This window comes from Kogia breviceps, chromosome 12 (assembly GCF_026419965.1).
Source record: "Kogia breviceps isolate mKogBre1 chromosome 12, mKogBre1 haplotype 1, whole genome shotgun sequence".
In the NCBI taxonomy this organism is placed as follows: domain Eukaryota; kingdom Metazoa; phylum Chordata; class Mammalia; order Artiodactyla; family Physeteridae; genus Kogia; species Kogia breviceps.
The window spans coordinates 47,157,126-47,181,611 of NC_081321.1; the positions used below are offsets into that span (position 1 = coordinate 47,157,126).

The 24,486-nt window shown below is 37.2% G+C and overlaps 1 protein-coding gene across 1 annotated transcript; it reads right to left on the bottom strand.

Moving 5' to 3' along the window:
• Window positions 1-13,526: 13,526 nt before the first annotated feature.
• LOC131766683 (G protein-coupled receptor associated sorting protein 3-like) lies at window positions 13,527-15,340 on the bottom strand. The gene has a single exon (XM_059081254.2). The coding sequence runs from the start codon at window positions 15,303-15,305 to the stop codon at window positions 13,527-13,529; it is 1,779 nt and encodes a 592-aa protein (XP_058937237.1). The 5' UTR covers window positions 15,306-15,340.
• Between the last annotated feature and the right edge of the window lie 9,146 nt (window positions 15,341-24,486).

Consider the following 24,486-nt stretch of genomic DNA (forward strand, 5'->3'; position numbering starts at 1 on the left):
GACCCGTTTTTTTTTTTTTTTAATAGAAAATTTCTTCTTAATAATTATTTTTTATTTTAACAACTATATTTTATCCTACTTTATTTTGTCTTCTCCCTCTTTCTTCCTTTCTTCCCTCCTTGCTTCCCTACTTCCCTCCTTGCTTCCTTCCTTCCTTCCTTCCTTCTTTCCTCCATTCCTTCCTCCCTTCCTTTCTTCCTCCCTCCCTCCTTCCTTCCTTCCTTTCTTTCCTTTCTATTTTTTCTCCCTTTTATTTTGAGCCGTGTGGATTAAAGGCTCTTGGCACTCCAGCCAGGGGTCAAGGCTGTGTCTCTGAGGTGGGAGAACCAACCTCAGGACACTGGTTCACAAGAGACCTCCCAGCTACACGCAATATCAAATGGCGAAAATCTCCCAGAGATCTCCATCTCAACACCAAGACCCAGCTTCACTCAAGGACCAGCAACAAATAGTGCTGGACACGCTATGCCCAACAAAGAGCAAGACAGGTCTACAGCCCCATCCATTAGCAGAGAGGCTGCCCAAAATCATAATAAGGCTACCAACATCCCCAAACACACCACCAGACGTGGGCCTGCCCACCAGAAAGACAAGATCCAGCCTCATCCACCAGAACAGAGGCACTAGTCGCCCCAACCAGGAAACCTAGTCAACCCACTGAACCAACCCCAGCCACTGGGGACAGCCACCAAAAACAGCGGGAACTACGAACCTGCAGCCTGCAAAAAGGAGACCCCAAACACAGTAAGATAAGCAAAATGAGAAGACAGAAAAACATATAGCAGATGAAAGAGCAAGATAAAAACACACCAGACCTAACAAATGACGAGGTAATAGGCAGTCTACTTGAAAAAGAATTCAAAATAATGATAGTAAAGATGATTCAAAATCTTGGAAATAGAATAGACAAATTGCAAGAAACAGTTAACAAGGACCTAGAAGAAATAAAGAGGAAGCAAGCGATGATGAGCAATACAATAAATGAAATGAAAAATACTCTAGATGGGATCAATAGCAGAATAACTGACGCAGAAGGACGGATAAGTGACCTGGAAGATAAAATAGTGGAAATAACTACTGCAGAGCAGAAGAAAGAAAAAAGAATGAAAAGAACCGAGGACAGTCTCAGAGACCTCTGGGACAATATTAAACGCACCAACATTCGAATTATAGGGGTACCAGAAGAAGAAGAGAAAAAGAAAGGGACTGAGAAAATATTTGAAGAGATTATAGTTGAAAACTTCCCTAATATAGGAAAGGAAATAGTCAATCAACTCCAGGAAGCACAGAGAGTCCCATACAGGATAAACCCAAGGATAAACACGCCAAGACACATAATAATCAAACTGTCAAAAATTAAATACAAAGAAAACATATTAAAAGCAGCAAGGGAAAAACAACAAATAACACACAAGGGAATCCCCATAAGGTTAACATCTGATCTTTCAGCAGAAACTCTACAAGCCAGAAGGGAGTGGCAGGACATACTTAAAGTGATGAAGGAAAAAACCTACAACCAAGATTACTCTACCCAGCAAGGATCTCCTTCAGATTTGATGGAGAAATTAAAACCTTTACAGACAAGCAACAGCTGAGAGAGTTCAGCACCACCAAACCAGCTTTACAACAAATGCTAAAGGAACTTCTCTAGGCAAGAAACACAGGAGAAGGAAAAGACCTACAAGAACAACCTGAAACAATTAAGTAAATGGTAATAGGAACATACATATCGATAATTACCTTAAATGTAAATGGATTAAATGCTCCCACAAAAAGACACAGACTGGCTGAATGGATACAAAAACAAGACCCATATATATGCTGTCTACAAGAAACCCACTTCAGACCTAGGGACACATACAGACTGAAAGTGAGGGGATGGAAAAAGAATTCCATGCAAATGGAAATCAGAAGAAAGCTGGAGTAGCAATTCTCATATCAGACAAAATAGACTTTAAAATAAAAACCATTACAAGAGACAAAGAAGGACACTACATAATGATCAAGGGATCGATCCATGAAGAAGATATAACAATTGTAAATATTTATGCACCCAACATAGGAGCACCTCAATACATAAGGCAAATACTAACAGCCATAAAAGGGGAAATTGACAGTAACACAATCATAGTAGGGGACTTTAACACCCCATTTTCACCAATGGACAGATCATCCAAAATGAAAATAAATAAGGAAACACAAGCTTTAAATGATACATTACACAAGATGGACTTACTTGATATTTATAGGACATTCCATCCAAAAACAACAGAATACACATTTTTCTCAAGTGGTGATGGAATATTCTCCAGGATAGATCATATATTGGGTCACAAATCTAGCCTTGGCAAATTTAAGAAAATTGAAATCGTATCAAGTATCTTTTCTGATGACAACGCTATGAGACTAGATATCAATTACAGGAAAAGATCTGTAAAAAATACAAACACTTGGAGGCTAAACAATATACTACTTAATAACGAAGTGATCACTGAAGAAATCAAAGAGGAAATCAAAAAGTACTTAGAAACAAATGACAATGGAGACATGACGACCCAAAACCTATGGGATACAGCAAAAGCAGTTCTAAGAGGGAAGTTTATATTAATACAATCACATCTTAGGAAACAGGAAACATCTTGAATAAACAACCTAACTTTGCAATTAAAGCAATTAGAGAAAGAAGAACAAAAATACCCCCAAATTTAGCAGAAGGAAAGAAATCATAAAGATCAGATCAGAAATAAATGAAAAAGAAATGAAGGAAACAATAGCAAAGATCAATAAAACTAAAAGCTGGTTCTTTGACAAGATAAATAAAATTGATAAAAACCATTAGCCAGACTCATCAAGAATAAAAGGGAGAAGACTCAAATCAATAGAATTAGAAATGAAAAGGAGATGTAACAAGTGACACTGCAGAAATACAAAAGATTATTAGAGATTACTACAAGCAACTGTATGCCAATAAAATGGACAACCTGGAAGAAATGGACAAATTCTTAGAAATGCACAAGCTGCTGAGACTGAACCAGGAGGAAATAGAAAATATAAACAGACCAATCACAAGCACTGAAATTGAAACTGTGATTCACAATCTTCCAACAAACAAAAGCCCAGGACCAGATGGCTTCACAGGTGAATTCTATCAAACATTTAGAGAAGAGCTAACACCTGTCCTTCTCAAACTCTTCCAAAAGATAGCAGAGGGGAGAACACTCCTAAACTCATTCTATGAGACCACCATCACCCTGATACCAAAACCAGACAAAGACATCACAAAGAAAGAAAACTACAGGCCAATATCACTGATGGACATAGATGCAAAAATCCTCAACAAAATACTAGCAAACAGAATCCAACAGCACATTAAAAGGATCATACACCATGATCAAGTGGGGTTTATTCCAGGAATGCAAGGATTCTTCAATATATGCAAATCAATCAACGTGATTACACCATATCAACAAACTGAAGGAGAAAAACCATATAATCATCTCAATAGATGCAGAGAAAGCTTTTGACAAAATTGAACACCCATTTATGATAAAAACCCTGCAGAAAGTAGGCATAGAGGGAAATTTCCTCAACATAATAAAGGCCAGGTATGACAAACCCACAGCCAGCATTGTTCTCAATGGTGAAAAACTGAAACCATTTCCACTAAGATCAGGAACAAGACAAGGTTGCCCACTCTCACCACTCTTATTCAACATAGTTTTGGAAGTTCTAGCCACAGCAATCAGAGAAAAAAAAGAAATAAAAGGAATCCAAATAGGAAAAGAAGTAAAGGTGTCACTGTTTGCAGATGACATGATACTATACATAGAGAATCCTAAGGATGCTACCAGAAAACTACTAGAGCTAATCAATGAATTTGGTAAAGTAGCAGGATACAAAATTAATGCACAGAAATCTCTTGCATTCTTATACACTAACGATGAAAAATCCGAGAGGGAAATTAAGAAAACACTCCCATTTACCATCGCAACAAAAAGAATAAAATATCTAGGAATAAACCTACCTAAGGAGACAAAAGACTTGTATGCAGAAAACTATAAGACACTGATGAAAGAAATTAAAGATGATACAAATAGGTGGAGAGATATACCATGTTCTTGGATTGGAAGAATCAACATTGTGAAAATGACTCTACTACCCAAAGCAATCTACAGATTCAATGCAATCCCTAGCAAATTACCACTGGCATTTTTTACAGAACTAGAACAAAAAATTTCACAATTTGTATGGAAACACAGAAGACACCGAATAGCCAAAGCAATCTTGAGAACAAAAAATGGAGCTGGAGGAATCAGGCTCCCTGACTTCAGACTATACTACAAGGCTACAGTAATCAAGACAGTATGGTACTGGCACAAAAACAGAAATATAGATCAATGGAACAGGATAGAAAGCCCAGAGATAAACCCACACACATATGGTCACCTTATCTTTGATAAAGGAGGGAAGGGTATACAGTGGAGAACAGACAGCATCTTCAATAAGTGGTTCTGGGAAAACTGGACAGCTACATGTAAAAGTATGAAATTAGAACACTCCCTAACACCACACACAAAAATAAACTCAAAATGGGTTAAAGACCTAAATGTAAGGCCAGACATTATCACTCTTAGAGGAAAACCTAGGCAGAACACTCTATGACATAAATCACAGCAAGATCCTTTGTGACCCATGTCCTAGAGTAATGGAAATAAAAACAAAAATAAACAAATGGGACCTAATGAAACTTAAAAGCTTTTGCACAGCAAAGGTTACCATAAAGAAGATGAAAAGACAACCCTCAGAATGGGAGAAAATATTTGCAAATGAAGCAACTGACAAAGGATTAATCTCCAAAATTTATAAGCAACTCATGCAGCTCAATAACAAAAAAAAAAAAAAAAAAAACCCAATCCAAAAATGGGCAGAAGAACTAAAAAGACGTTTCTCCAAAGAAGATATACAGATTGCCAACAAACACATGAAAGAATGCTCAACATCATTAATCATTAGAGAAATGCAAATCAAAACTACAATGAGATGTCATCTCACACCAGTCAAATTGGCCATCATCAAAAACTCTAGAAACAATAAATGCTGGAGAGGGTATGGAGAAAAGGGAACACTCTTGCACTGCTGGTGGGAATGTAAATTGATACAGCCACTGTGGAAAACAGTATGGAGGTTCCTTAAAAAACTACAGATAGAACTACCATATGACCCCGCAATCCCACTACTGGGCATATACCCTGAGAAAACCATAATTCAAAAAGAGTCATGTACCAAAATGTTTATTGCAGCTCTATTTACGATAGCCAGGACATGGAAGCAACCTAAGTGTCCATCAACAGATGAATGGATAAAGAAGATGTGGCACATATATACAATGGAATATTACTCAGCCATAAAAAGAAATGAAACTGAGTTATTTGTAATGAGGTGGGTAGTCCTGGAGTCTGTCATACAGAGTGAAGTAAGTCAGAAGGAGAAAAACAAATACCATATGCTAACACATATATATGGAATCTATGAAAAAAATGTCATGAAGAGATTAGTGGTAGGACGGGAATAAAACACAGACCTACTAGAGCATGGACTTGAGGATATGGGGGGGGGAGTGTAAGCTGTGACAAAGTGAGACAGTGGCAGGGACATATACACACTACCAAATGTAAATTAGATAGCTAATGGGAAGCTGCTGCATAGCACAGGGAGATCACCTCTGTGCTTTGTGACTGCCTAGAGGGGTGGGATAGGGAGGGTGGGAGGGAGGGTTACACAAGAGGGAAGAGATATTGGAACATATGTACATGTATAACTGATTCACTTTGTTGTAAAGGAGAAACTAACACACTATTGTAAAACAGTTATACTCAAATGAAGATGTTAAAAAAAAAAACCTAAAAATAGAACTACCATATGACCCAGTAATCCCACTACTAAACATATACACTGAGAAAACCATAATTCAAAAAGAGTCACATACCACAATGTTCATTGCAACACTATTTACAGTAGACAGGACATGGAAACAACCTAAGTGTCCATTGATAGATGAATGGATAATGAAGATGTGATACACATATACAATGGAATATTACTCAGCCATAAAAAGAAATGAAATTGAGTTATTTGTAGTGAGGTGGATGGACCTAAAGTCTGTCATACAGAGTGAAGTAAGTCAGAAAGAGTAATACAAATACCATATGCTAATACATATATATGGATTCTAAAAAAAAAAAAAAAAAATGGTTCTGAAGAACCTAGGGACAGGACCAGGAATAAAGATGCAGACTTAGAGAATGGACTTGAGGACACGGGGAGGGGGAAGGGTAAGCTGGGACGAAGTGAGAGAGTGGCATGGACTTGTATACACTACGAAATGTAAAATAGATAGCTAGTGGGAAGCAGCCGCATAGCACAAAGAGATCAGCTCGATGCTTTGCGACCACCTAGAGGGGTGGGATAGGGAGGGTGAGAGGGAAACACAAGAAGGAGGGGATATGGGGATATATGTATACGTATAGCTGATTCCCTTTGTTATACAGCAGCAAATAACACAGCAATGTAAAGCAATTATACTCCAATGAAGATGTTAAAAAAAAGTATACAAAAAAAAAGAATGTAAATCAAACACAAGGAACTACTGTAGAACATAGGGAACTGTGCTCAATCCTAGTGGTCAGTGGAAAGAGCTAGATATCCACGGACAATGAAGATTATTTGATCTGGATAAGAGGTTAAGAGACAACTGAGTGTGTTTTACAGTCACTTTTACAATCAGAAGGTGGTAGCAATAGTCCTCTCAGAGTCAAAAAGCTGAGATGCATCCCTATTATCTTTGGTTAGTGCTTTTCTTTAATGGAAAGAGAATTCCCTGACTCCAGCATGTTCTCATAGAGGGGTAAAGAAAAAAAAAAGCTCTTGCTGGACTTCCCTGGTGGTACAGTGGTTAAGAATCCGCCTGCCAGTGCAGGGGACACGGGTTCGAGCCCTTGTCCAGGAAGATCCCACATGCCTTGGAGCAACTAAGCCTGTGCGCCACAGCTACTGAGCCTGCGCTCTGGAGCCCTCAAGCCACAATTACTGAGCCTGAGTGCCGCACCTAGAGCCCGTGCTCTGCAACAAGAGAAGCCACTGCAATGAGAAGCACACGCAGCGCAACAGAGAGTAGCCCCCGCTCACCGCAACTAAAGAAAGCCCACTCACAGCAAGTAGACCCAAGGCAGCCAAAAAAAAAAAAAAAAAAAAAAGCTCTTGCTGTTTGCAAAGCTCTCAGCTCTCCTACAGAATACATTGCTTTATTCATTAAATCAGTAACTATTTCCCAAATGAGCAGAGCACTGTGGTAAACATTATAAGGGATCTAAAGCAAGGTAAGTTTCAGATCTAATACCCTGATTTTATCGTGCTGGATACCTGGACCAAATGTTCATCTCTGAATCTTGATCGCTATATACTGTGTGTAGGTGGCAACTCTCATAGGCTCCACATAAAATCATACGGTGGCATCTAAGTGTCTTACTTTGCGACATTTTTCAGTCTGTATCCACTTAGAGGAGATACTATAAGTTTAGACTTAAGGAGGGAAGAAGGGAGGTACATATACTTTCAGCTTATAAATTTGTAAAAACTCACATAAGTGCTGAATAACGCTATAATCAGATTAAGCAAGATTAAAAGGACTTTAGTGATCTGTGTAGATTTATATTGGGGGAAAAAAGGAAATCAAATTATTTTCCTAGAATAATTTTAAAATGAAATAGTTTACCAAATGAAAGTATAAAAATATTTTTATGGGGAGTCTTGCAATTTGACCGGCATGAGTGTATAGATGTGTATGACGACTTTTAATCATCTTACCAAAGATTTCTTTTATACCAGTATTTGAAATACCTGTTATACTGTGTTAAAAAAGCAATATTGTAATTTTTACTGTTCAGTAACTTTTAACATTCCAACTGATTAACGGCAGCTGAATTCCCTTCCCAGATTCTTTCATTAGTTACACATTCTTCTTTTGATTTATTTTACAAGTCTTTCCATAAGAAATATTTCAGAACCATTTTAGAACCAAACAATTCACTTCCAAAAGCAAATACAGCTCCAGATCTGGACAAGGGTTGTTGATCTTAGGGTAAACTCTTCACAAATGAGGACCCTTCCATTGATATCAGGTCGTTTCTTTTCAGATTAGACCCTACAGCATAACACTTACCTATGCAGGCATTTGAGAAAGACAGAGTTTTAGTACCAGCTGTGTGACTTCTGGCAAGTCAGGTATTCTCTCCATCATGATTGTTCTTATCTGTTACATTAGGATAATAATAGTCCACACAGAACAGGATTATTCTTAGGATAACTCATGATCATACATCTAAAGCACCTAGTGTGGGGGGGCTAATAAAATCCTTTCTCAGTCTGAGAATTAGGGAATGCCCAGGTAGAAAAGTGAGGATAATTATTCACAGGCTTGTCTTTATATTTGCTTTATGATGGTAGTCTGGAACTGAACTTGCAATTTCTCTGAGGTATGCCTACATATTTTCATGTGCTGAACGCATGGTATTTGGACATACTTGTTTGGTTTTTTTTCCTGAGTGAAATGCATAGATTTTAATTGTACTATTTGCTGAGTTTGAGAAATACATATACCTATGTAACTGAAACCCCAAACAAGACATTAAACTTTTCCATTCCCAGAAAATTAACTCATACCTCTTTCAGTTAATCCCCGCTCTCCATAACTAATCAACATTTTAATATCTATTAACTTAGGTCAATTTTGCTTGATTTTTGGATTTCATAAAAATAAAATTATTAGTAAACTTAAAAAAAAAGAATCTATGAGAGACATCTAAATTTAACAAAACAAAGGAGGAAGAGAGAGTACATGTATATGTTAGGTGGTGTTGTGGGATAAGCAGATGATGGTTAATATGAAATTTGCACCTTGCTAAAGTCAGTTCAATAAAATATATTTAACTAGGTGCACCAAAATCTCCAGGGGACTATGGAAGTGGAGTGGAATGTACAATTTAAATAATCCTTTGAGGCTCCTGGGTGGGGTAGTGATAATGACAAGTCCTGACTGACCACGTAACCAAAACTCATCGAGCTAAGAACTGAACTCACATAACCTCAATCTCAATTCTGAGCCACTTCATCTTTATTTCATACACTTCTGGAATGAGGTTCCTTGACTTTTTATTTGTTTGCATGTTTTGTTTTTATGTTAATGCAATGATTTGATGACGTGAACTTCAGATGCCATGTAATAGCACATTTAAATTCTTCTATACTTTAGATTCTGGACGAGCTTAGTCCAAACTTGCATTTGTTTCTGATCAAAATAACTCTAACATCCCCAAGATAAGCAACTTGGGTTCCTGAGATGTGTTCTCTTAAAGAATGACAAATTTTAAAGTAAATTATTTTGCCCATTTCTGTAACAATCTTGTCCTATTTTCTTGTTCTCTTACCGAAGTATAGGAGATGACAAGCTTCCTTTGACAAGGTTTTAATTAGTTTCCATATGTGATACTTCTATACCATGTGGTCCTGAAATTTTCTTTTTGTGTGGAAAACAAAAAGGCGACTCAAACTGTTTTAATTATTTACCTGCATCAGTTCTGATATTCCCCAAGCAGATGGCTTTGACACTTTTTTGCTTGTTTTTGCTTCTGATTTTTTCTTTTTTTTTAAGCTTTGCTCTCATTCTAGCAATTCAGATGGATGGTTTACTTTCTGAGCAATTGAATTAAAGACAAACTAAAAGATCAACTGTAGGTCAACTGAAGAATTTTCTGCAGTTAAACTTAATTTCAGGCAACTACTTGAAATGAATTCAAAATTACCTTTCCTGAAGGGTGAATGGATGCCGTCCCCTGATTTCTGACAGGACAGTGCTTGTAGGGCTTTTTCAAAATGAACAGGCTTTTGACATTTCTTATCATTTGTTTGTTTGTTTGGCTGTGGGAGCTGGGTCCAGAGAAGGACCCAGCTTTGGTTGGAGCTTCATTCAGTTTCCACAGTTGCACTAAACCAGCAGCCAGCTTTGACAAGGATGATTTATTCTGTATAGGCAGATGAAGCATTTCTATGTGACAGGAGTGATTTAGTTCTAACACAGATACACTTTTCCATTCTTGCAGGTGAGCGCGCTAACTGGGCTGCCCCTTGGGACTCAAGCAGAAATACTTACCTTCTCTTTCTCTTCCTCTTCCTCTTTGACCCTGGCTAGTCTTTCGCTTGGCAGAGAGCCGCGTACGGGGACCCTCAGGAAAGCTTGAAACCAAGGCTCACTCAAGAGCTCTGACAATTCCTTCCTATCTCAGTTTCCTCCATACCTCTGCCAGCTGGGAATCTTTGTTTTGCCCATCCCTCTCCTCTTTTCCAAAACTCGGCTTCAACTTCATCTTCCTCGAGAAACTTCTTCTATTCAAGCTCATTCACCTTAATTATTCTCCAAAACATTTTGTTTGAGATTTACAACATGATCATTTATTCTTATTCACGTATTTTTATTTAATTTGCCTATTAACAACATATGTAAGTCTTGTGTCCTTAACTAGATTTTAAAATTTTACCTTGTCTTTCTTTGACAAAGACCTGACATGTTGTTTCTATTTCTTTCATGCTGGGTTATACATGTGTCTAATGCTCTATCAACCAGTGTTCCAGAAACTTTGACATTTCCTCCCTTACCACTGATACTGAATTGGTGTTGCCAATTTCTTTCCTTTCCATTTTCCTGGTTCATCACTGTTCTTTAGTTTTAGCAGGTGTGGCCACTTAGCTTCATTTGACTACCTCATTATTTATTACTCCTTTTATTTATCTCTAATGAATATTCTCTTACTTACTGGAACACTTGTCCCAAATCTTCACCAGACTTCTCAGTCTCAGTCTTCTAACCTACCCCTGGCTTTAGCAAATGGCTTTGCCTCCTACTTTACTACAAAGTTTGAGGTACTTTACCTCCTTTCTCCCTACCCCGATTTTCTCTGTGTTTTTGCATCTGTCTCCTCTACATCTCCTGCCTATGAAGAGGCCTTTTAGCCTCTCAGCGCCTGCTGCTCTTTCAGAAACACTGACCACCACTTCAATCTCCCTTCCCTTTGCTTTAGAATATGCTCAAATCTGTCTCTGATACATGAGTAATTTCCCAAGATGAAATGCACAAATGATTGATCATTTCTAGTGTAAAGTCAATGGATAGAATGTGTCTTTAATTACATGAACACTATGTGAAGGGGAATACTTATTTATCTCATTAATAATAAATGGCTTGGGTGTGAGGGCATTATGCACTGGGCTAGGAAGTAAAGGCAAAGTAAAGTAAACCTGCTCACATTCCACCGGTTAGATTTCATGGGCATGTGGCCACATCACTGTAAGAGTTGTGCAGAATATCATCCCTAGCCACTCAGCCAGTTCTCAGTGACACTGCTGTAGCGTGGGAAAGGGCAGCACAATGAAAGTTACTTCAGTAGTGAAGCCATCTGGGTCTAGAGTTTGCTCTACAGGTTTTTTTTCTTTTAGCAATAGATTAAATTTCTTTAACAAATATAAAAGTTTTTCACCACCTGCATGTGCAGCTTAGGAATCAGAAATCAGAAATAGCACATAGAATATTGGATACACTTTTATGCAGTCAACATTGTCTGAGATATTGACCTATTATTCTTGACTTCCTTGCTAGCTCTGAAATCCAGTTTTTGTGTCTGCAGACCAATGAGCCTGCCACAGCTTTTGGATGTTGCTTTCTGATTGGCTTTTATGCCTCATGAATAGAAATAGCAAATAATCTCAAGTGAAAAAAAAAGTTATGGCAAGCATAGGACTCACCACAAAACATTTACTTTTTCTTGGGAATGTATTATTTTTGTTTTCAGTATTTTTGTTCTATATAATGAATATTAAGTTGTCCTACAGCAGCACTCTAAATATGTTTAATATTTATTTAGCACATTTAGTTAACCTTCTCCCTACTGTACATTTTCATTCCCATAAAAGAGTGTATAAATATTTCCTTTCAAGTGTTATTGATATAAAGGAGCAAGATAAAACATCAACAATGATTTGCTTCACATTCAAAAATATTTTTTCTCTTGCTCAAGAAAATATATGATTTATTTATTTACATAGTGTAAAACAAATCAATTCTTCTTTTAAGTATCAACCCATTTATTATTGAGATAAACAAGTACACTTCTTCACATAATGTTCATGTATTTAAAGATAGAGCAAAGTAGTATTTATTAATTTGTAGTACATCAGTTGTTTAGATATCATCCAGAATTCTTTTTTTTTTTTTTTTTTTTTTTTTACAGAATGATTCCAGTTCTTTATTGAAGAAGACAAGAAGGACACATAGCAAATTTCAGTTGTTTGACTACAAATCTACATCTCATTCATTCAACAGTTTGGTGTACCTACTGTTTCCCAGACACTGCCAGTTCAAATCCATACACTCATCCCAGACTTTTCTTCTGACTCCAGCAAGGTTTAGCCAAATGCCTAATGGACATGTGCATTTAGAGGAAGTTAAGAATTGCAAGACTGGCAGAGACATTATCTACAGCAAAAGTGAACCATTAAAACCAGTCTGTGAGCCTTGAAGGCCGCCACACAAAAAAGTGCAAGAGAACTATAAAGTAGTGCAATGAGAACGGGTTTTGGTATCAGGCGAAAGAGCTATGCCACACTTGCCTGCTGTGGGAATCTAGGAATAAGTATTCAACCTCCTTAACTTCCATTGGAGGCAATCCAGAATAACGAGTTATAATCATTAAAAAAAATACCAGTACATAGCTCAGAGAACCATTGTTGAGAAGAAGAAACCTGTAAAATATAATGCCAACACAGTATCTGACATGAGTAGGTACTCAGGAAATGTTTCCTCCCTACATCTACCTCCTCTCTCTTCTGCAAGATGACTTGACATAAATGAAATAGCTTAACAATATAAGAGTTATAAATGTAGTAGCAAAATAAAACATGAATATTACATTTTACCTGAGATTCAGGGCCATTTGTGTGTTGTAGAATGAGTTAGCTGATGCAGGTAGAATAGGGGAAAAATAGTAATTCCTTCTACATTAAACAGCCGGTAGCAACCCTGCTTTCTTTACGTATTGAGAGTGCATATTTGGCAAAGAGTATGTGTGTATACATATATATGTGTGTGTGTGTGTCCTGTTAGATATCTTTTTGTGTGTATATGCCTTATTTCTACAACTAGATTATAAATTCAAGGATATTATCATTTAAAATCATTTGAAGCTGCAAATGGATCTAAGCAGATACTAATGAAAAGTTAGCTTACTTATGATGCACCAATTTGCTACCTTAAATGTTAAAAAGCTCCCCATCTACACAAGAGAATAATCGACAGATATTTTCAACTCACAATGAAATATTAACTTGATACCCTAAAATGGTCTAGCTCAGACCTAGACTGTCACAGTTAATATTGTGTTAAAGATGTAATTTATAACATGCACACTGTAATAACCAAAACATTATGCATGGCTCTTTGGGAACACACAGCCTGTTAGAGTTTGGAGATTGTTCAAAGGGTTCTCTTCTATTTCTAGCTCATTTTGCATGGTTTCGATGATCACTTTAACTTCACGGAAAATGGCCATGAGTGTATTATAACTCAAATGATCAACAACTACAATTGAGCCCTTTCTGATATGCTCCTTTATGTTAATAAATATGGCCACAGCACTAACGAGATTGGCTTGTGCCTCTTTTTGGTTAAAGATGAGCTTTAATGCTGCTAATGCTTTTGTATTGATCATGTCTCTAGCTGCAGTTGGATTTTCAGACATATTCAAAAGTACTTTCAAAACAAGATTTCTGGTTTTATGATTTCCCAGGGAGAGCAAATGAAAAAGCTCTGAAAAGTAATCGGCAACAATGTGGTGATGGTTAGAATCAGTAGTCAGTTTTCCTAGTATCTTTAATCCGGATTGCTGTCCAGGTGAGTTCAAGGGAAAAGACATGGTTTCCTTACACATATGTTTAACATGTAATTCAACCTTGCGTTGTCTTTCATCCCCAGAGGGGGGATTCAGAGTAATTACAGCCTTTTTTCTCATTTCAGAGGAAGGAAAACTAAGCAAGCTTTCAATAAGCGTCACTACACCCACCTCATTAATGAACTCTTGGGCAAATTGATGAACATTAATGATCCCCATTGCAATTTGAGCTATTTTATGAATGAGAGGATCAGTAGTTGATTTAAGTAAGGTAACAAGTATTTCAAACTCCTCAGAATCCATGTAGCATTCCATTTTGCAAGGGCAAGCAAATGGCTTAATCCCATTCACCTCCCTGATCCTGATTTGGCGTCTAATCTCCTCTATGGTCTGGATACAAGGGTCAGAACCAAATGGGTACTCAGAGACAGGCTGTGAGCTTGAGGGAGTGCTCCTAGAAGGGCACTCCACTGTTGCCACAGGCAAAGAACGGGTATTTTCCTCAGCAGAGGCCAGGAAAACATATGAAGGTGGCTTTTTCTCAAATGGGACATGGGATCTAAAACCTAACACTGATGGAGTTACAGCAGGAGCTTTGGGCCAGATAGTTACCTCAGACCAGTCCTTGGGCCTATCTTTTTCATTAATTTCATCCACAAGCTGGGGCTTAATTATCCTGCTCACAGGTCTAGGGTTAGGGTCAAAACTAGTTTCATCTCCATCCCAAAACCAACTCCCAATAATGTTCTTCTCCTCTTCCTCCTCAGCCCCTGGCCTAGCCTTGCAGTTGGCCCCAGCCACAGGCTCCAAGTTCTTAGCATAGGATGGGGGACAAATATCAGCTTTACCTTCATCCTTAGCACTGAAACGATTACCAGCCTCTTCTCCATTCCAGAACCAGGAACCAACACTGGCTTCTTCCCCAGCCCCAAACCAGGTATCAATACCAGTCTTATCTTTACATGTAGACCTGGACTCAGCACTGGACTCAGCACTAGCTTCAGCCACAGAACAAAACCGAGATGCTCTAGTGGCCTCATCTTCAGCTTTGGGACTGAAATCTGCCAGACCTCCTTCCTTCATCTCAGTAACAATCTTGTTCTTAGATGCTGCCTTCACCTCTGCCACTGCATCTTCCTGAGTCCCTGCCTTGGCTATTGCTTTGGCCTGGGTCTTGGTTACAGATCTGACTATGCCAGTAGCCTCCCTCTTGGCTTCAGCCTCTACACCAGCCCTTTTTTCAGTTTTGGCCTTCTTTTTACTCTCATTCTTTCTACTCCTATTCTTTCTACTTGCATTCTTAACCCCAGCCATGGTTGAAGCCCAGTTATATAGATAGCTCTATACAGTCTTGGTTTTCAATATGTCCCAGGTCAGTGTCTTTATATTCTTTAACTGGGTTGAAGGTGATGATCTTCTGTCACTTCAAGGCCACCACAGATACCACTGGAGACAGGCCTGCACTGATCTGGTGCAATTTTCTCCTTTCTTGCTTCCAGTGTTGATAAGCCCTATAGTGGACTCACAGGCAGACCTTGGATCCAAATGAATAGCTTTTATCCTCTTTCTTAATCAAATTCAAAGTGAACAGCTACCTGCAGATTTCTACAGTACTCTATAAAGGAACAAACCTTCACAGGTCAGCCTCCCCCTGCTGTCACAGCTCCTCACTCGGATTCCCACTGCTTGCGTGCCGGCAGAATGGCAGAGGCATCTCGCCCCCCGCGCGGCTGCGCCAAACCACCAGAATGCTTAAATGAGGGGTACAGATCATATTTTCCTTAAATACTTTAATTCTTCAAAAGACAGTATTTCCTCCTGCACTATTGATGGGAATGTAAATTGGTACAGCCACTATGGAGAACAGTATGGAGGTTCCTTAAAAAACTAAAGATAGTTACCATATGATCCAGCAATCCCACTCCTGGGCAAATATCCAGAGAAAAGCATAATTCAAAAATATACATGCACCCCATAGCAGCACTGTTTACAAAAGCCAAGACATGAAAGCAACCTAAGTGTCCATCGACAGATGAATGGATAAAGAAGGTGTATATATATATATATATATATATATATATATATATATATATATATATACAATGGAATATTACTCAGCCATAGGATGAAATAATGCCATTTGCAGCAACATGGATGGACCTAGAGATTATCATATTAAGTGAAGTAAGCCAGACAAAGATAAATATCATATGATATTGCTTTTATGTGGAATCTAAAAAGAAGGATATAAATGAACTTATTTATAAAACAGAAATATATTCACAGACATAGAAAACAAAAGTATGGTTACCAAAGGGGAGGGGGAGAGAAGGATAAATTAGGAGTTTGGGATTAAATTATACACACTGCTCTATATAAAATAGATAACCAACAATGACCTACTGTATAACTCATTATCTTGTAAGAGAATGTAAAAAAGGAACACATTTATATATATGTATAACAGAATCACTTTACTGTACACCTAAAACTAACACAACATTGTAAATCAACTATATAAAATTGTTTAAAAAGATAGTATTGCATAAAGGTTGAGTATGTGTGCCCTGGAATAAACTTGCTGAATATAAAGTTTAGCTGTGCTCCATGCTAGCAGATAGTATTAACCTGGGCATATATACCTATCCTACTTTACAAGGTAACTGTGAAGCTTAAGTATGATAAACATGGAAAATGTTTAGGACCATGCTTGGCTCACAATAAATTATTCCCATTTATAAATTTAATGTAAAGAACATCTTTATATTTGAAGGCAAACTTATCTGATATTGTCCTTTTAAAATTTAAACACTCTATCTCCCTCTCAGCTACCGCATCATGGATAAATAATCTAAGTTGATGCCAGAAGAATGCTAAGAGATTCCTTAAGCAGGTAATACTAGTACTAATACTAATACTAATATTTTCAACTGACAAGCCAAAAATGCTGAAGCTCGCCTTTTTTCTCCTTGTTTCTGCAGTTTTACAGAACAGCAAATGAGAAAAAATCTTTCCCATTTCCTTTAGAAAATTGAAATATAGATGTAATTTAGATGTAAATCCCTTTGAATTTTTGAAGGTATAACATACTCTGTCAGCAACTGGATGTTTCATAATCTGACTCAATTGCAGTTGGATTGTTGATACACCAACATAAACTCCAAACACATAAATGATTCTGATTGATTTCTTTTACCATCAGCAAAATGACACCTCAGACCTGCATCTGTGTTCATGGTATAAGACATGGGCAGTAGAAATTGCTAGGACTATATTCTTGTAGATGATTGCTGCAGTGTATTGAAGCAAACATGTTACTAATGGGTTATAACTAGTATATAAGGTTTAGTCAGCAAGTAAAAAGCAGCTTTTGTTAATAAGAATAAACAGTAAGTGTTGACTCAGTGAAACAGTTCTAAATTTGTCAAGGGTGTTTCAGTGATAGAAAAAAAATTGTGTGTCAAGTATGCTATGGTGTCTTCCAGCTTCTCATTTTCTATGATTTATTAAAAAATATTTTTGAGCACTTTTTATAAGAAGGCACAGTGACAGATGCAGAGATAAATAAGTATTATCTGTGTTGTCTTTATTTCTGGCTGCACTGCAAGGCTTGTGGGATCTTAGGTCCCACACCAGGGCTTGAACCTAGGCCATGGCAGTGAAAGCACAGAGTCCTAACCACTGGTCTGTCAGGGAATTTCCTTATCTTTATTTTCTTGATATAAGGAGGAACGTGATAGCTGATGAAAGAGGTACAAATAGGGCTTCCCTGGTGGTGCAGTGGTTGAGAGTCCGCCTGCCGATGCAGGGGACGCGGGTTCGTGCCCCGGTCTGGGAGGATCCCACGTGCCGCGGAGCGGCTGGGCCCGTGAGCCATGGCCGCTGAGCCTGCGCGTCCGGAGCCTGTGCTCCGCAACGGGAGAGACCACAGCAGTGAGAGGCCCGCGTACAGCAAAAAAAAAAAAAAAAAAAAAAAAAAAGAGGTACAAATATAAAATGTGGTACTTGAAATAAGCAAAATTTACTCTGGCCAGGGAGTTATAGTAAAACTACAGAAACCAGTGTCATTTGAGCTGCATTCTAAAAGACAGGTTACCCCTTTGGGGATGGGGAAAAGAAATTGTAGAAAAACAAAAATCATGAAATTAGAAGTGAGGAAGAGGAAGATCATTAGCAAGAAACAAAAAAATAGACCAAAATGTATATGAGTTTAGAAAAGTTAGGTTGGGGCCAGATTGTTGAATAATATAGAGTTTATTTTTCACTCCTGGGGCAATTTGGAACCACTGCAAGTTTTTAGGTTTTTGTTTGTTTGTTTGTTTATTTGTTATTTCTGAGATATACATTTTAAAACAATAACTAGAATCACTGCAGTTTCTGAGCTGACAAGTTTTGTGGTGTATATTAAATGACTATTACTGTCTTAGCACTGCATTAGATTGATTGGAGAGAAAAAATAATTGGGGCAGAAAGACCAATTAAGAGCTCATTAAAATAGACTAGCTAAGCTGATTTTAGGGCATTAACTTGACTAGGGATAGAACTAAGATAAACCCATTTTTGTTTCTACTTAATGATCCTCCTAAATTATTGGTTCTATATTGTTTAAATTCAAATTTGATTTATTAGAAAATGAAAGTACAAGTAAAGCTATAAGTATGGAGATACATATATATATTAATATGAAAAAATATTTAAGCTACGATTTCCAAGTTCCAGTAAGTGAATAGCAAAACTGGAGGAGAGAGAGTTGCATCAGTACAGCTGACGAGGTGTCCATTGCAGGCAAGGTGGTGATCTTGTTCCCTGAGTAGCAGAGTCTGAGAGAGAGATTTGCAATCAGGAAATGTGATTTGGAAAATGCTCTTGGATGACATCTGTGGGGAGCTGAGTAGGCAGAGAGGGAATCTGGACTGCAAAGAAGCCTTCAATGAATCCTAGAGGGAATTCTGGAGCTAAGATAACCCTTCAGAGTTGTTTTGGATTGAGGTAAGAGAGCCAGCTTTGGCAACACCATAGCTAACATTTGGTAAACAGTCCTCGGGGTGGGACTTGTCAGAGAGCAATTAGCAACCAGTACTCCCAGCAGCCGAAGGAATGAATGCTTCAGTCCTAAAAGAAATGGTATGACCATCTAGGCAATATACCACAATAAAGCATGGCAAGGAGTAGAGGTGAAGTGTCATGTGTTACCTGGGTTCTCTGAGAGTGTCACCATTGTGGGGTTAGCAAGAAGCAATTTCCATCCAAAGAGTTAAATAGTCATTGAGTCATACTGTGATTTAATCAATCAATCCCCTGTTGTTGAATTTTTTCTAGTATTTTACCATAATATTGTAATAACCATCCCATTAGCCATAGTTTTCTATTGGAATATTCCTTTGGAATATATGCTTTTGATGTATTTCAATCTCCATACTTAGGGAAAAATATAAGTACTAATTCTGTAAAGAATAGAATCTGTTCATTTCTGAAAATCTTTAACCAGACCAGTGCATTGCTCCATTTATTGAACTCCTTAATCAAACAAGAATTAATTTGCTATCTAGAAACCTGAAACTAAACAATTCTGCAACTAAAGAGTTCTGCAATATACTCCTCCTCTGAATTGAAAAAGCATTGTATGATCTGGTTCATGCTATTTCTTCATTGGCTAGTAAAATCTTGGTGGCTGAATGAGCCAGAGAGGAGTCAGAGGTGAGGAATCATGAAATTATTACAGCAGGATGATTCCACAACTTGTGGTAAGAAATAACTATGGAACTGTGCTCAATAAATGTGATTATTTTTTACCTTCTATCACTACCAGACCACTGCCTATTCTTTTATTTTTTTAAGATTTTTTTGATGGGGACCATTTTTAAAGTCCTTATTGAATTTGTTAGAAGATTGCTTCTTTTGGTTTTTAGTTTTTTTATTGTTTGAATTTTATTTTATTTATTTTTTTATACAGCAGGTTCTTATTAGTTATCCATTTTATACATATTAGTGTATACATGTCAATCCCAATCTCCCAATTCATCACACCACCACCACCCCTTGCCACTTTCCCCTCTTGGTGTCCATACATTTGTTCTCTACATGTGTGTCTCAATTTCTGCCCTGCAAACCAGTTCATCTCTACCATTTTTCTAGGTTCCACATATATGCATTAATATATGATATTTGTTTTTCTCTTTCTGACTTACTTCACCCTGTATGACAGTCTCTAGATTCATCCACTTCTCTACAAATGACCCAATTTTGTTCCTTTTTATGGCTGAGTAACATTCCATTGTATATATGTACCACATCTTCTTTATCCATTCATCTGTTGATGGGCATTTAGGTTACTTCCATGTCCTGGCTATTGTAAATACTGCTGCAATGAACACTGGAGGCATGTGTCTTTTTGAATTATGGTTTTCTCAGGGTATATTCCCAGTAGTGGGATTGCTGGGTCATATGGTAACTCTATTTTTAGTGTTTTAAGGAACCTCCATACTGTTCTCCATAGTGGCTGTATCAATTTAAATTCCCACCAAAAGTACAAGAGAGTTCCCATTCCTCCACACCTGCTCCAGCATTTGTTGTTTCTAGATTTTTCTGATGATGCACATTCTAACTGGTATGAGGTGATATCTCATTGTAGTTTTGATTTGCATTTCTCTAATAATTAGTGATGTTGAGTAGCTTTTCATGTGCTTCTTGGCCATCTGTATGTCTTCTTTGGAGACATGCCTATTTAGGTCTTCTGCCCATTTTTGGATTGGGTTGTTTGTTTTTTTTAATATTGAGCTGCTTGAGCTGTTTATATATTTTAGAGATTAATCCTTCATCCATTGATTCATTTGAAAATATTTTCTCCCATTCTGGGGGTTGTCTTTTCATCTTGTTTCTAGTTTCCTTTGCTGTGCAAAAGCTTTTAAGTTTCATTAGGTCCCCTTTGTTTATTTTTGTTTTTATTTCCATTACTCTACGAGGTAGATCAAAAAAGATCTTGCTGTGATTTATGTCAGAGAGTGTTCTTCCTATGTTTTCCTCAAAGAGTTTTATAGTGTCCAGTCTTACATTTAGGTCTCTAATCCATTTTGAGTTTATTTTTGTGTATGGTGTTAAGGGAGTATTCTAATTTCATTCTTTTACATGTAGCTGTCCAGTTTTCCCAGAACCACTTATTGAAGAGACTGTCTTTTCTCCATTGTATATCCTTGCCTCCTTTGTCATACATTAGTTGACCATAGGTGCATGTGTTTATCTCTGGGCTTTCTATCCTGTTCCATTGATCTATATTTCTGTTTTTGAGCCAGTACCATATTGTCTTGATTACTGTAGCTTTGTATAGTCTGAAGTCAGGGAGTCTGATTCCTCCAGCTCCGTTTTTTCCCTCAAAACTGCTTTGGCTACTCAGGGTCTTTTGTGTCTCCATATGAATTTTAAGATTTTTTGTTCTAGTTCTGTAAAAAATGTCATTGGTAATTTGATAGGGATTGCATTGAATCTGTAGATTGCTTTGGGCAGTATAGTCATTTTCACAATATTGATTCTTCCAATCCAAGAGCATGGTATATCTCTCCAACTGTTGGTATCATCTTTAACTTCTTTCATCAGTATCTTATAGTTTTCTGCATACAGGTCTTTTGTCTCCCTAGGTAGGTTTATTCCTAGGCATTTTATTCCTTTTGTTGCAGTGGTAAATGGGAGTGCTTCCTTAATTTCTTTTTCAGATTTTTCATCATTAGTGTATAGGAATGCAAGAGATTTCTGTGTATTAACTTTGTATCCTGCAACTTTACCAGATTCCTTGATTAGCTCTAGTAGTTTTCTGGTGGCATCTTTAGGATTCTCTATGTATAGTATCATGTCATCTGCAAACAGTGACATTGGAATACATCTTTTCCAATTTGTATTCCTTTTATTTCTTTTTCTTCTCTGATTGGCGGGGCTAGGACTTCCAAAACTATATTGAATAATAGAGGTGAGAGTGGATATCCTTGTCTTGTTCGTTTTTCACCATTGAGAATGATGTTTGCTTTGGGTTTGCCATATATGCCCTTTATTATGTTGAGGTAGGTTACCTCTATGACCACTTTCTGGAGTGTTTTTATCATAAATGGGTGCTGAATTTTGTCAAAAGCTTTTACTGCATCAATTGAGGTGAACTTATGGTTTTTATTCTTCAATTTGTTAATATGGTGTATCACATTGATTGATTTGTGTATATTGAAGAATCCTTGCATCCCTGGGATAAATCCCACTTGAATGGTATATGATCCTTTAAATACATTGTTGGATTCTGTTTGCTAGTATTTTGTTGAAGATTTTTGCATCTATATTCATCAGTGATATTGGTCTGTAATTTTCTTTTTTTGTAGTATCTTTGTCTGGTTTTGGTAGCAGGGTGATGGTGACCACATAAAATGAATTTGGGAGTGTTCCTTCCTCTGCAATTTTTTGGAAGAGTTTGAGAAGGATGGATGTTAGCTGTTCTCTAAATGTTTGATAGAATTCACCTGTGAAGCCATCTGGTCCTGGGCTTTTGTTTGTTGGAAGATTTTTAATCACAGTTTCAATTTCATTACTTGTGATTGGTCTGTTCATATTTTCTATTTCTTCCTGGTTCAGTCTTGGAAGGTTATACCTTTCTAAGAATTTGTCCATTTCTTCCAGGCTGCCCATTTTATTGGCATAGAGTTGTTTGTAGTAGTCTCTTAGGATGATTTGTATTTCTGTGGTATCTGTTGTAACTTCTCCTTTTTCATTTCTACTTTTATTGATTTAAGTCCTCTCCCTCTTTTTCTTGATGAGTCTGGCTAATGGTTTATCAATTCTATTTATCTTCTCAAAGAACAAGCTTTTAGTTTTATTGATCTTTGCTATTGTTTTCTTTGTTTCTATTTCATTTACTTCTGCTCTGATCTTTATGATTTCTTTCCTTCTGCTAACTTTGGGTTTTGTTTGTCCTTTTTTCTCTAGTTCCTTTAGGTGTAAGGTTAGACTGTTTATCTGAGATTTTTCTTGTTTCTTCAGGTAGGCTTATATTGCTATAAACTTCCCTCTTAGAAATGCTTTTGCTGCATCCAATAGGTTTTGGAATATCATGTTTTTGTTGTTATTTGTCTTTAGGTATTTTTTCATTTCCTCTTTGATTTCTTCAGTGATCTCTTGGTTATTTAGTAATGTATTGTTTAGCCTCCATATGTTTGTTTTTTACGTTTTTTTCCCTGTAATTGATTTCTAATCTCATAGCATAGTGGTCAGAAAAGATGCTTGATATGATTTCAATTTTCTTAAATGTACTGAAGCTTGATTTGTGACCCCGGATGTGATTTATCCTGGAGAATGTTCCATGCGCACATGAGAAGAAAGGGTAATCTGCTGTTTTTGGATGGAATGTACTATAAATATCAATGAACTCTATCTGGTCTATTGTGTCATTTAAAGATTGTGTTTCCTTATTAATTTTCTGTCTGGATGATCTGTCCATTGGTGTAAGTGAAGTGTTAAAGTCCCCCACTATTTTGTGTTACTGTCAATTTCGCCTTTTATAGCTGTTAGCATTTGCCTTATGTATTGAGGTGCTCCTATGTTGGGAGCATATATATTGATAATTGTTATGTATTCTACTTGGATTGATCCCTGGATCATTATGTAGCGTCCTTCCTTGTCTTTTGCAACATTCTTTATTTTAAATCTATTTTCTCTGATATGAGTATTGTTACTCCAGCTTTCTTTTGATCTCCATTTACATGGAATATCTTTTTCCTTCCCCTCAGTTTCAGTCTGTATGTGTCCCTAGGTCTGAAGTGTGTCTCTTATAGATAACATATATATGGGCCTTGTTTTTCTATCCATTCAGCAAGCCTGTGCCTGTTGGTTGGATCATTTAATCCATTCATGTTTAAGGTAATTATCGATATGTATGTTCCTATGACTATTTTCTTAATTGTTTTGGGTTTGTGTTTGTAGGTCCTTTTCTTCTCTTGTGTTTCCCACTTAGGGAAGTTCCTTTAGCATTTGTTGTAGAGCTTGTTTGGTGGTGCTGAATTCTCTTAGCTTTTGCTTGTCTGCAAAGCTTTTGATTTCTCCATTGAATCTGAATGAGATCCTTGCCAGATAGAATAATCTTGGTTGTAGGTTCTTCCCTTTCATCAGTTTAAATACATCATGCCACTCCCTTCTGCCTTGTAGAGTTTCTGCTGAGAAATCAGCTGTTAACCTTATGGGAGTTCCCTTGTATGTTATTTGTCATTTTTCCCTTGCTGATTTCAATAAGTTTTCTTTGTCTTTAATTTTTGCCATTTTGATTACTACGTGTCTCAGTGTGCTTTTCCTTGGGTTTATCCCGTATGGGACTCTCTGTGCTTTCTGGACTTTGGTGGCTATTTCCTTTCCCATGTTAGGGAACTTTTCGACTATAATCTCTTCAAATATTTTCTCGGGTCCTTTCTCTCTTCTCCTTCTGGGACCACTATAATGCGAATTTTGGTGCATTTAATGTTGTCCCAGAGGTCTC

What these genes read in the sequence shown, in the direction of transcription:
- LOC131766683 (XM_059081254.2), bottom strand. Translation starts at nt 15,305, where the DNA reads ATGGCTGGGGTTAAGAATGCAAGTAGAAAGAATAGGAGTAGAAAGAAT.